This window comes from Sinocyclocheilus grahami, unplaced genomic scaffold (genome assembly GCF_001515645.1).
Source record: "Sinocyclocheilus grahami isolate Dianchi unplaced genomic scaffold, SAMN03320097.WGS_v1.1 scaffold1204.1, whole genome shotgun sequence".
NCBI classification, from domain to species: Eukaryota; Metazoa; Chordata; class Actinopteri; order Cypriniformes; family Cyprinidae; genus Sinocyclocheilus; species Sinocyclocheilus grahami.
In genome coordinates, this window is record NW_015506383.1 from 232,758 (window position 1) to 246,742 (window position 13,985).

General features: G+C 38.4%; 1 protein-coding gene across 1 annotated transcript; it reads right to left on the reverse strand.

Annotated features, from left to right (window-relative positions):
- Nucleotides 1–8,931: 8,931 nt before the first annotated feature.
- On the reverse strand, nucleotides 8,932–10,534 carry LOC107567992 (BTB/POZ domain-containing protein KCTD12-like). The gene has a single exon (XM_016253826.1). It carries the CDS (start codon nucleotides 10,462–10,464, stop codon nucleotides 9,652–9,654), a length of 813 nt encoding a protein of 270 aa, XP_016109312.1. The 5' UTR covers nucleotides 10,465–10,534; the 3' UTR covers nucleotides 8,932–9,651.
- Nucleotides 10,535–13,985: the final 3,451 nt, after the last annotated feature.

Below are 13,985 nucleotides of genomic sequence, written 5' to 3' on the forward strand. Positions count from 1 at the left end.
AGTCTCTGAAGTGCCTTTGTTCTCTCTTTCAAAAAAGTAACTAAGTGGTACCATTGAACAGTGATGGTATCAGATGAATGATTTGTCTATTCATACTGTATACAGTATCATGGTGTTTACATAATAATCTAAGATACTTGAAATATACTAAAAAAACTGTGGTAATAGCATGATACTTTTTTAAGTTATGAAATTATCCACCTTATATTTTACAGAAGAGCAGGTATGACCATTATTAACTTCAGTATGCACATCTTCCGGCGTCATCCGTTATTGCAAACTGGTATTTTTTTATTATACTGTTTTTGTTTATTATGATAATCACACACATTGGTTTGTAGGGCAGATAGTTTTGCTGTTTTACTGCACTTATTGTTAAATGGCAGCTAATGAAACATATCTAAGCAACCTTCTCCAGCCCTCCTCCTCCCCAGCTCCACCTGTCTAGATCTATTGCAGGGGATTCTCCCTACAGATCATTACCACCTACACTCCATTCTTCAGTATAATGCAGTTACAGTATATCTGTTTCACAACTGAACTACTATTAACTTCTTTTGTGTTAAAACCTTACACCATTAAGTACATTTTTCCTCAGCCCCAAAGTTCACAAAATTATTACTTGAAATTAATTAACATTTAGCTCCTGAATATTTCCTCTCTTGTCTCTGTTTTTCAGTGTGTGTGTTGGCATGTGTGCAAAAAAATGCTAAGGAGAGAATATTAATTATTTGAGATAGTTATGGCATGTGTGTTGTGAAAGTGTATTTCCTGTTCATGAGCTGATGATCATTACACACTTTCTCTGTCACCTCCCTCTGTTTATAAGTGAACTTTGTATTACAAACAAAAAAATGAGGTGAAGCAGCATGTGTGTGTGTGTGTGTGTGTGCATGTGCATAAGTCTCTATTTTGTTAGATATCAACACTCTTGAGTGCTGGGACAGTAGACTTCCTGGCCTTTTTACAGTCTGCAGGGGTTCCTTTTTCTCCAAAAGAGCCCTGTGTCAGAGCCAGCGGGGGTGCAGGATGCTGGGAGGCGTGCGCCTGAGCGCCTGCTTTTGTTCCCCGCAGCTGATTGATGCCGGCGGCCTTTACCATGCTCAGAAAGAACAGCGTGAGACAAACCGGACCTCCACGGAGCGGAAGCCTGACTTGGCAGAAGACACAGTCAGAGGGAAAGTAGCGGCGACATTTACAGAGGACACCAGCACCAGCTAAAAATTCCCATTTAGGGCAGGTTTAGGAGCCAATTCCTGACAAAATTCCAATATTAACCACTATATTCTCACACCTAGTCTATGATGAGTGGAAAGGTGAAAATTGTATCCATCTTAGCTTATACTCTCTGCCCTAATGGGGGAACACCTTGTCTTTTATGACTGATCCCAGGTCAGATTCTCACCATAATGGACATATACACACTAAAGACAAGCACAAATCTCATGTCATCTTAGAACACCACATTCTATTCTAACGGTATGTGAAGGAAAAGATCAGATCTGCTCTTTATTAAACTCACAAGGCTATGGAAGAGCTTTATCTTATATAGATTTTCTTTGATGCGCTCAGCGATGTTATATTAAAATACAATACTGACCTGTTCCCGCTGAACATGCTGAGATGTATTCGTCGAATCCACCTAATTTAAACAGTCTGCAATGAAAAAAATGTCTCATGCCCTGTGGATTTACACAGAGCCTTTTTCTATTGCTTATATTCTCCATAATCTTCATGAAATAACATAAACTCTTTCAAGGAAAATCTGCTCTGTGAAAAGATGTCTGATCAAATTTAGCCAAAGGCAATTATAAGTTAGAGGTCAAAAACAAGCCTCTAAATCCTCCTTAGACTGGTGGATTTAGCGGACTTTGATTTGTAGTGCAATATATTAAATATCTTAAATTAAATTTCTCTACTGCACAGACCCTGGGCTATATTCTGCACCAGAAGCTTTGGGATGTCCCCCACACTGGGACCAGCAAAATACTCCCTATTTTCGAAACCTCCTTGTGACCACTGCGTTATAGACATTCTGCCAACATAATGTTCTTTTAGTCTGCACACTACTGGCCAATAAGCCTCTGGGACTGAAAGACCCATTTTACATACTCAAGATCAACTCTAATAGAAAATGAAACAGACGGTAAAACATTTGAAGAATTTAATGGTGTTTAATGAAATAAGCAGAATGTGCAGGTTTATTGCTCTTGCACAGGCTACCAAAAATACCTTCATTATTTGAAGATGATATGAGCAGGCTCATATTCGCTCTCTAGATATGGACACAATGCAAGTAAAGAAAAATCTCATTTGAATAATGACAACAACCTCTTCAACATAGGTATTTACAGGTGCGGTTGGCTCCTGCAGTCATAAAGCGACTTTGTAAACACACTAAAAGTGGTTGTCATGGTGATGACGTGAATTCGTCACCATCCTTCACCTTTTCTCAGATGGAGTTCACCATTAAAATTAGTCTCATTAAACCTGGCAATCTTCTAAGCATATCCAAAGCCATTTAATTCATGACACAGGCATTCCTGATTTAGCCACTGACCCGTGTTGGTTATTAGACAAACAGAATGAAGGGACGAACCTCTTGAGCATGCAGCCGGACATTCGATTATATTGATCTGGGCTTGTCGCTATGGAGTTGGTTTACATAGAGGCAAAGACTAGTCGCTGCAGTTTATGACAGAGGCTCCTGGAGAGAGATACGTCTGAATGCTGGAAGGTCCTCTCAACCGTTCATAACTGTGCACTCAGGTTCTTGTCTAAATAAACAGTATGTGCAAATATTTAATATACAGGAACTTATATATTTGTCTTGGTCAACAGTGGGATAAAATGCAATAACATTTTTGCATCCTCTCCACTTTTGCCGGAGCCCTTCATGACATTTATCTTCTAGGTTTTCCAAATCTGTGCAAGACCGTGTGCTGTCATTCATTTAAATGTCTAAATGATTTATTCATGTAATATGAATCTAACTATCTTCCCAGCTAACAGTGTTATGTTACAACAACATGTCCTTATGCTCTCATTTAGTTGGTAAAAAACTGATATCTACAGGTTCTGGCTTGCATTATAAAAAAATGCAGTGTTCCCTCTGCAAAAGATTAAATGGATAGTTCACCCAAAAGATGAAAATGTCATTAATTGCTCACCCTCATGTCGTTTCAAACCCATAAGGTATTCGTTCTTCTTCAGAACACAATTTAAGATTTTTTTGATGAAATTCGAGAGCTTTCTGACCCAGACACAATGCAATACCACGTTCAAGGCACAGAAAGGTAGAAAGGACATCGATAAAGTAATTCATGTGACATCAGTGGTTCAACCGTAATGTTATGAGGTTATAAGGTTGAACCACTGATGTCACATGGACTTTTTTTTAATGATGTTCTTATTATGTTTCTGGGGCTTGAGTGTGGTCTGGAGCTGATTCTAAGTGTGCCATTTGCATTTGGAAGCTGTTGCTGTGAAACCACATTATGCGGTCAAAGGATCTCTCTATGCAGGTTAAACAGACAATTGTTTGGCTTCAAAAACAAAACAAATCCATTAGAGAGATGGCAGGAATATTCTGAGTGACCAAATCAACAGTTTGGTACATTGTGAGAAAAAAAGAACGCACGGGTGAGCTCAGCAACATAAAAAGGCCTGGACATCCACGGAGGACAACAGCGGTGGATGACCGGAGGATCCTCTCCATGGTAAAGAAAAACCCTTTCACAACATCCAGCCAAGAGAAGAACACTCTCCAGGAGGTAGGCATGTCACTGTCAAAGTCTACAATCAAGAGAAGACCACAAGGTGCAAACAAGGCCAGATTAGACTTTCTTTGGAATGCATTCTTTGGACGGCTGAAATTGAGATCAACCTGTACCAGAATGACGGGGGAAAAAGTACGGCGAAGGCTTGGAACAGCTCATGATACAAAGCATACAACGTCATCTGTGAAACATGGTGGAGCAGTGTGATGGCATGAGCGTGCATGAGTTCCAGTGGCAGTGGGTTATTGGTGTTTAGTGATGATGTGACAGAAGACAGAATCAGCCAGATTAATTCTGAAGTGTATAGGTATATACTCTCTGCCCAGATTCAGTCAAATGCAGCAAAGTTGATTGGGTGGCACTTCATATAGTACAAATGGACGGCGAACATTTTTGAAGGGAAAAAAAGTGAAATATTCTGCAATGTCCAAGTAAATTTCCTGATCTCAAACCGATTGAGAATGCATTTCACTTGCTGAAGACAAAACTAAAGGCAGAAAGACCCTCAAACAAACAAATGCATGGCATGCCTGCCGGGATGGACTGGGAGTAAAAAAACGGCCCTGGATTTTCTCCCACATAGGTCCACCACAACTACATACAATCGCTACTATCTCACAATATTACAGCAATCCTATCGCATTTATGACAAATAACATCACAAAACCCATGGTGACCCTGCTGACAAAAACAATAGAAACCATCACAGAAATTAAAATGATTTCCATTACAAACATTACAAACCATCAACTTTAAACCATTAAAATCATTAAATAATGGTTTCCTGTAGTGTGTTTTGGGACATATTACAAAAGCCATGAATAGAAGGTGACCAATTACCAGTTGAGACCAACAGGCGCCATTACAAAATACTAAATATAAAATACTTGAAATCTACATGAAAAGAGCAGAATGCAAAATGTATATGACAATGATAAACATAAACCTAGAATCTAGAAACCTGAAACAACAGAATTCCTCAATTTGAGTATTCATATGTCTCTCTCTCTGTGTGTGTGTGTGTGTGTGTGTGTGTGTGTGTGTCATGTAAATCAGACTAATCACCTTATAGGCTTCTTCATTTACTCTATTTTCTAACTCAATAGCTCTCAAATGTAACCCGTTGTAGAATCGCTGCTGTCTCGTTATATGAATGAATGGAATATTCATGTCAGAAAATGCGGAGTGATAAATAGCAGTTGGACGCTCGAACTAGGGTTGTACTGGGTTTTTACTGTAGTGCTATAGGCTACATGCTGTGTCTAGTGAGAGAGGCGGGCAAAGGTAAACTGATTCGCTTTTTTTCCTTGTTGGCTTCTCCCAACCCCCTTTATCTTCATGTCTTTTGCTTGCCATCATGAGCCTTCTCTCCTTCGTGTCAGTTTCGGTTTCTTATAAGCAAAAATAGATTGCATTAGCACCCCCTTTTGTCGGCCGTCAACGTCACTTAATCTGACACTTTTCTTTGATGATGAACCAGCTAGGCCGTTCTGGACTTCTCCAGAATGTCCAGATGGCCAGTCTGCCCCTGCATGCCTGGCAAAACAACACAAAGGAGGAAACCCAGTCTCTGGTGATGTCCATGAGTTCTAGACTTAAAGCAGTCAAAGGCCTGCAAAGCCTGCAAAGGATTCTCAACAAAATATTAAAAATTTACATTTTATTTATGATTATATTTATTAGTCCAATTGCATTTGGGCTCCTGAAAATGGCTGAGTGTGTATAAAAATGGTTGTAATTCCTAAGCATTTTATGTTATATTTTTGTTCAAACCCTTGAATTAAAGCTTAAAGTCTGCACTTCAATTTAATCTTGATTGTGTCATTTTAATTCTATTCTGGTGGCATACAGATCCAAAATTATGAAAATTGTGTCAACGTCCAAATACAGTATATATGGACCTAACTGTATCTTAAAGGGGTCATCGGATGCGACATGCACTTTTACAAGTAGTTTGAACTGAAATGTGTATTGGAAGTGTGTGTACACAACCACCCTATAATGATAAAGATCCACCCAGTGTTTTTTTAAAATCTTGTTAAATAATTTCCCCTTTCTCATATCAAGCCATTCTCAGATGCCTGTCTGTGTGATGTCACACTGACAGGCCCCTCCCACGATTGTTTGATTGACACTGGCGTTTTACCTTAGACCCGCCCTGAGTGAGCTGTCATCACTCCGCCATTGTTTCACCGCCGGAGCAGATGTAGACAAGAATGGCTCCTAAGCGATTGAGGTGTTTTGTTGTTGGATGTAATAATGAACATAGCAGTCGTCATTTACTCCCGACATCTGAGCCGCTGAAGACGCAGTGGATTACCATTGTTTTTGAAGGGAATGTGTCTCCCGATCTACCTAAATGCGTATATGTTCGCGTGAATCATCCGTGATCCAGCCTTACCTACAGAAGAAGGGAGTATAAGGTTATTTTATGAATCTTTGCAAATCACCTCTCCTAATAACGTGCAAGTTAGTTCCATGGCTAAAGTAAACAGTCTCATGAAAATGGCTCATCACCCCACGGAAGGGGTGATCAGAGCTCATTAGCATTTAAAGGAACATGCACTAAAATAGGTTGCTGAAAACTGAGCTGTTTTTGAAGGGTGTTTTTTTACACTACCATTGAGAAATTTTAACCAAAGTATGTTATAGACTTTTCATTAAGACCCTAAATAATCATATTAACTTGTGGAAAATGGGCATCCTATGACCCCTTTAATTTGTGTTCCAAAGATGAATGAACATCTTATGGGTTTGGAACGACATGAAGGTGAGTAATTAATTACAGAACTTTCAGTTTTGGGTGGACTATCCCTTTAAACAAGATTGCAACAAAAGAGTAACAGCAATAAAATTAGTAAAAAGAACAACTTAATAATAAAAACTTAAAAAGAGCTCAATAAAGCACTTGGAATTAATGAAACAATGTAGACTATCAACTAAACTTAAGTGTATGATTACAAAGCAGCAATGTACTAAAAACAAAAACGTTTTTCCTTTGTGGTTTTGAAAATATTCACATATAGACAATATCAAAATGATTCCTGTTCACACAGATCTGTGAAAACGACTAAAAACACGGTATTATGCATGTCAGGCCAGTAGTTGGCGACGTCACTTTGTAAAGGAACACTATGCGCCTGTGCACATAGACTGAACAAATAATACACATGCACATAACGTCACCAAATTCATATTGTAGTTTACTCAGAGACAATAATGGTATCGTTTAAAAAAATTGCCCTTTGAAACCAATTTTCAAAACCAGTTTGCGTTCGTAGATGAAAAAACCTATCTCTCTCTTTCTCTATCTATCTGTGTCTAAAACATCAGCAAGGTTTTTTTTTCAAATTGTTTTTCATAATCTTTCATCTTTAGTATATTTTGGTTGACTGAAAGAATGAATGAATGAATGCATGTCCAAAGGAATTCAAGAGAACAAATAGGGTGTCTTCCAGCTAAAAAGCACTGACCAGGACCATCTGCTGTCTCCTCCATAGCGTATGTCTCCGGTCTGGCAGAGAGAGACAAAGTATTCCACTGAATTATTACAAGATGGAGAAGAGACAGATACTGTTTTTTAAACTCTGAAAATGAGTTTGGAAGCATCCCTTGTCTATCATTGATCTTTTCTTTGTCATTCTGGTAAGGGAAGTTTTACTTTAGTGTAACATTACATGTGGAAAACACCTTTTGTTATAACTGAAAGGTGCAGTGTAATGTTTTCACAAGATTCCTAGCCTGTTATGCACATGCTTGTACTTCAGCATGGTAAACTTTTCTTGACCACATAAATCTAGACTAGAACTCTGGCCTTTAGTGTGACCAACTTCAAGTACGGTAAGATCTATTTTCATTAAAACATAGGGAAGGACTTTTGTCTGTTTTGAGGAACAGATGAAATGTCATGATTGTTTGTCACTTGTGTGGGTGGAATGCACAAAGAAGGAACCACAAGTTTAAAGTGTGAAAAGTATATCTGCTCTAAAGTTGCATGCAACAACATGGGAATTCTTCTATCATTGCTACTGTAGTTTATTAACTACACTATCATGAGTGTCAGGTAACATTTTGAAAGACAGTGTTGCAATCATGTAGTATAAACAATTTTGTTGATTGCAAAGTGCTTCGTATACATTTTTTATCTTACTGATCTACTTAGTAGTGATGTGAAACTATAGGCCTAAGGTTTTAAAATTACTCCAGAATATAACAACTCTCACAAAGCATGAAAATATAAAGGGAACATTCCATTTTATCATTTTACAAACATTGTGGGAACATTTGAATTTCCCTGAATGTTCTGAAACAAGCAGTACATACTAACATTTAAAAAAACCTTAGACATAAATCCAATGTTTCATGGACGAAATAATGTTTATGTAGTAACTTTTTGAGAGCAATATTAAAAACCAGATAACGCTGAAAAGTTATATTAAGGTTTCTGGAGAAATGTTGACCCTTGTTGTTCATAAATTTGATGGAACCTTGCCAGATCATTAGTCAAAGTTCAGAGAACATTCCGTTAGCTGGGTTCACTCATTAACACTGACACACACACACACACACACACACACACTTTCAGAGTCAAAGTGAGCGCTCTTTGTTTTCTGTTCAGTGTATTTTTTGCTGGTTATCTGCTTTCTCTCTTCCTCTTGATACAACTTCCTCTAGCGAGATCATTTGTTCCTGTCTCTGTGATACTGACACTCTCCAGGTGGCTCAGCATTGTCAGTCATATACTATACATAACACCTGACAGTTATAAATAAAAGCATCTTTACATATACTATGATGTTGAAACCACTGATATTTGCATATTTTGATTATGTAACATTATAAAGAGAAAGTGCCCTTTATATGGATTTTGTGTGTGCAGTCACAGGCCTAGTTCCTGTTCTCTGGCTCCTAGTAGTCCATCTGTTTCCTCAGGCCAGACAGTGTCTCTTCTCTGCTCACATTCACATTTCCTTTCGGAGCCTCTGCCCACTAACCCAGCTCTTGCACCATCACCAAAGGTTGAAGTTGGTGCACACCAGAGTTTCTATGCTTTATATCTTTATGTTGTTGTTTCAGACAATCTGTGACAGGATATCAACTGTAGTCTAGGTTTGCATCAGATAAAGTTTTACAATAACTACACACAGCTTGTTTGGCATGCACATTTCACGTGGGACACATTTAGTTAGAAAACTGTCAACAAATATTTGACAGTATGTGCGTTTTACTGAGTAACTCAAATCACAATAGAAAGCAGTTTCCATCCAAATATGTCTTTCATGATAAGTTTATTATGTGTATATAAAGCGGACAGACATCTAGGCTAAGAATAAAACAAATGCATAGAAGTGCAAACACAAATTATCATCTCAGAAATGTCAATGTTGAGTGAAAAGCAGAGGGGAGAGTAGTATATATTTACTCATTATGGAATAGCTTGCCATTTTACTACTGGGATGATATTTTATTTTTGTGTCTGTTGAGCTTCTGAATGTACTCTCAGAAAAAAACAGCAATGTAATGAACATTTAATATGACACAAAAAAAGTGGTAGCCTATAAAGGTTAATTTGATTTCAAAAAGTCGTATCATTGAGAGTACATTTTGTGCGTCCTCCAGTCCAAACCTACGATATTTCAATACTGAAAATTGCTATCAGCGGTTGTTTGAATTCTGAAAACAGACGACAAATTTGGAGGTCCGCTAAATTATTACTTACACAGCAAATATGCACAAAACGTCTGCTCAGCGACTGACAGTATTTACATGTTGACACTGTGGAAAAAAACTACACATTCGTGGCGCGTAACGAATGGAAAGGTGAGTGTCCGAGAAATGTGTTTGAATAACAGTTCCCAAAAGTGAGTCCACTTCACTCCCTGCAAAAAACGTACTCGGTGTAACTCGTCCAGATTTTGTCCTCGTTGGGGTCGTTACTCGAGTACGCGCAGGTGCCAGTGGAGCTGCACGCAACCATGTGGAAGCCCACCTCCGTCAGCCTGTCAAAGGCTTGCTCCAGGAAATTATACTTGAGGTAATACCGAGAAGTGTATCTTTCTGGGGGTCTGTCGGGGTCTCTGCTCTCGTTCAGAGTCTCCCCGAAAACTTCTTTGGCGAGGGATGTTTTTCCGCACACGGTGATTCTCGCCACCCGTCGAAATTTGGCGTCCTGTTGGATGTCTCGTCCTATGGTATAGGAGCCCCTGTACCCGATGGTTATGTAGCCGTTTTTCTTCGCGTCCAAAGACGGAGAGCGAGGGCCGGTGCTGGTGATGCTGGTGCTGGCGAGCGCAGCCTCCTCTGGGTCGCTCTGGCACACCTCCTCGCTGATGGAGTTCTCCTTACTGACCGCCGGTCTCAGGCGCTTTGCCAGCTCTTGAAGTTGGAAATATTCTGCCTCTTTAAGAAGGCTCGCCTTCTCTTTGAAGTAATCAGGCAAAACCAGAGTCTGGTCCCGCAAGTAATCCAAAATATATCTGAACAGAAAGCCGTCCCTGTCCAGAAAGTAGCGTCCTTTGCTGTCGGTGGTAAGTTCCGCTGGTTTTTTCTGGCTGAACATGGTCCAAAGTAAAGAACTGGGCACGGAGAGTAAAGTTGAGTAGCGCGTAACGTAAACTTGCCCCCCGACATTGAGCTCAATAATTTCGGGATATCGCTGGGAAGGCTCCTCGCGACTCTTGTCCATCTCTGCACAGCTGCGCGAGACCTCCGGTGCAATCACGGGACTGAAGAAGAGTGGAAAGGAATATTTTAGCTTTGTTTATGTAGGCTAAACAGAGTTACGTAGGAGGAGGAATCTGACGGCTGTATTAACTCTTTACTACCACCCCGTAAAACACGAAATTCACTGTGATTTGTGCATTAGGCTATTATCTGACTGCTGGAACTGTTCTTAATTTAACAATTTTGCTCTTTTTTTTCAAAGTATACTGGATGGACCAGTATTTTACAGCTGCAAATCTACGGAATTATTTTAGGATGATTTCAGATTTTATTTTTATTTATTTATTAATTTCTTTATTTTGACCTCTTTGGTGTGTCCCCCTTTTCGCACACGTTGTCCTTTGTGTGCAAATTGAGGATTCTTGTTATCCAGTATGAGTCGAAGAGGTTCCAAAGATCAAGGGATGTTCCAATGGAAGCATTTTTAAAGTGGATTCCACATGATTGCCGCAACAAATGTGTTATTTTGATTGCTCACAAAGAAATATTGCAGGATCTGTTTTTTTTTCTTTTAAAGTGTCCTTGTTGCAGTGTAATTATACAACATCACTATAGGTTAGGGTTAAGGTCAGTTGCATGTAATTATGTATAATTTATTGTTATTAGGCTACTTTAATAAGTACATGTAACATGACAAGGATACTGTAAAATATGTTACCCAATAAAATTCCGGTAACACTTTATTTTAAGGTGTCCTTGTTACACAAGTTACATGTTACTACTGTAATAATAAATTATGCATAATTACATGCAAGTAACCCTAAGACAAACCCTAATCCTAACCCTAACCATATAGTGCGTACATGTAGTTAATTGATATTACTCAGTACTTAAATGTATAATTACACTGTAACAAGGACACCTTAAAATAAAAGTGTAACCAAATTTCTTAATACTTTCTTAATACGCTTATATTAAAGGTGTTGCTGTAATGTGAACACCTTTGGAGTTTGGAAACGAGTAGTCTATAAAAGTTGCATTTTCATTAAACATTCACTGACCACTGAACCAGTGCAATTTGCTTATTTGTAGATCAAAACACAAGGGTTTATTTTATTATATAGCTATATTTTTTCTTTGCCCTGTGGATGTATGGTGTATTTCTGAAATGTGATATCCCTTGGGAGTTGTTTATGCTGATGCATATAAATTATATTATTTACTTTATGCAAAACGTCTAGATAATGGAAACGGGCAGCTCAATGTCTTTGACAGCAAAGCTTCTAGCGACATCTAGTAGGCAAGGAGGAGAAGCAGTTCAAGGATTGTGCTTACCTCTGCATCCGAAATTGAAGCTTCTGAATTAAGCATCTCGCTGGATTCTCGGTCAGTACTAGACATTATGTAATAATAGTAGTAATTTCAAGAATAGTTAAAAAATTAGGAAGTTACAACTCTGAAATGCGAACAGTCATTAGAAGTAGGACATGTACGATCTGGATAGCTCCATTTATAGGCCTACTAGAGATGTACACCCTTTGTGCAGTAGGGGGAGCTCCCTACATAAAAATCCCGAATGTGACCCTGGACAACAAAACAAGTCATAAGGGGCAATTTTTTATTTATTTAGATGTATACATAATCTGAAATCTGAATAAATAAGCTTTCAATTGATATATGGTTTGTTAGGATAGGATAATATTTGGCCGAGATACAACTTTTAGAAAATTTGGGATCTGAGGGTGCAAAAAAAAATCTAAATACGGAGAAAATCGCCTTTACATTTGTCCAAATGAAGTTGTTAGCAATGCATATTACTAATCAAAAATTAAGTTTTGATATATTTACGGTAAGAAATGTACAAAATATCTTCATGGAACATGATCTGCACTTAATATCCGAATGATTTTTGGCATAAAAGAAAAACTGATCATTTTGACCCATACAATGTTTTTTTGCATATTGCTACAAATATACTCCAGCGACTTAAGACTGGTTTTGTGGTCCAGGGTCACAAATAGTCAATTTTTCCATTGGGTTCTGCAGCGTACATAATGCTCAGCTTGTATTTTATAGACAGTTTTATTGGATTCTTCAGGATATTAAAAGCAGTACTAAAATGTATTTTTCTACCAAGTTAACGCTATAATAATAACACTTAATAATTCCAAATGCTATTTCATAGAGGGAAACTGTCTTAAAGTGACAAATGATAGGCCTACATTAGACACTTACATATGTCCAAATTGCAATAAACCCTTCAGAACAACAAAAACACAGCACACTACTGTAGATTTCATCTCCAAAAACAACAACGACAACAATTCTCAGATTCAGGAAATGCAACACATATGCTGGTTAGTCTCCTGTAAGCAAAACATTTTATAAACAAAATGCAAAATGCTGTCTAGAGAGCGGTGCACACATCATTGACTCCTAAAGAAGCTCTTCATAAATTTCCCAGAAGGCCCATTCAGTGTGCTGGAGTGTGGGAATAGTTCTCCATCATCAGACCACTGAGACACACTTACTACTGTGGGCAGATGGGAAACCGCTCTTTGTTTATAAAGCATTTCCTTCATCTCAGTTTGCTACAGTTCATGCGTTCAAATAGAACTGAGAGAAAAACTAAATATTTAGACAGCTTTGCAGTTTACATGCAAGGGTAAAATGTTGCAAGAACAGAAAGGTTTAGTGTGTTTCTCAAAACAACTAATACAGGTGCTCTGGCTATTTAAATGATCTGTTATACTATCCTGCATTTTCAATTTCTACCAATCCATTAAAAGAATATCTCAAAATGACAGAATATTTTCTTCCTTTTAGTAACAACTGTCAAAACAATTTGAGATTTCAGTGAGCAGAGCATATTATTAAGCAATTCTGACATGCTGTAGTGTGAGGCTTTGCTAGTGTTTTATTTATTTATTTGACATTCATCTCATGGCTCATGTAAGGAAAAACAGTGCAAGCTCACCCCCTTGTGGCTGATTGTGCCTCACATGTCAACTGATCCTAAATACACTGTACAGTAGCATTTAGCTGCATTTACGTCCTTGACAGACTTGTGCAAACACATCATTGCTCACTTGCCGATATTCAGCTCAGCAATTTTGAGACACCACTCTATGTCAGAATTTAACCACTGACGGTTCAAAATAGAACATGTAACCCTGAGATGTCTGAAGAAAGCACACTTCATTAGACAGCTGCCTTCATCTCGGCTATGCATGGTGTCATTCTGCTGAGATAGACACAGGAGTGGAGTCATTTCATGATGCATGCTAGCAGGGCATCTGTGTGAGAGTTGCAGGATTGATCCCATGTCTTTCTGTCTATTAGGAAAGGTCAGACACTGTTGGGAGAATCAGATAATTGGGCATCAGTGTAGATGAATATCACAGTGATGTTTTTGTTCATTGGATGGTGTCCGGTAAAGTGGATAGACTGAGCATGTAGCACTTAAACCTTAAATTTCCTTCTGTTACGCCTCCACATCATTTCCTGTATTGGAGTGGAGGAAAAAAGCCGTTCAGTGAGTCG

Coding starts and splice junctions, on each gene's coding strand:
- LOC107567992 (XM_016253826.1), bottom strand. CDS start 10,464: ATGGACAAGAGTCGCGAGGAGCCTTCCCAGCGATATCCCGAAATTATT.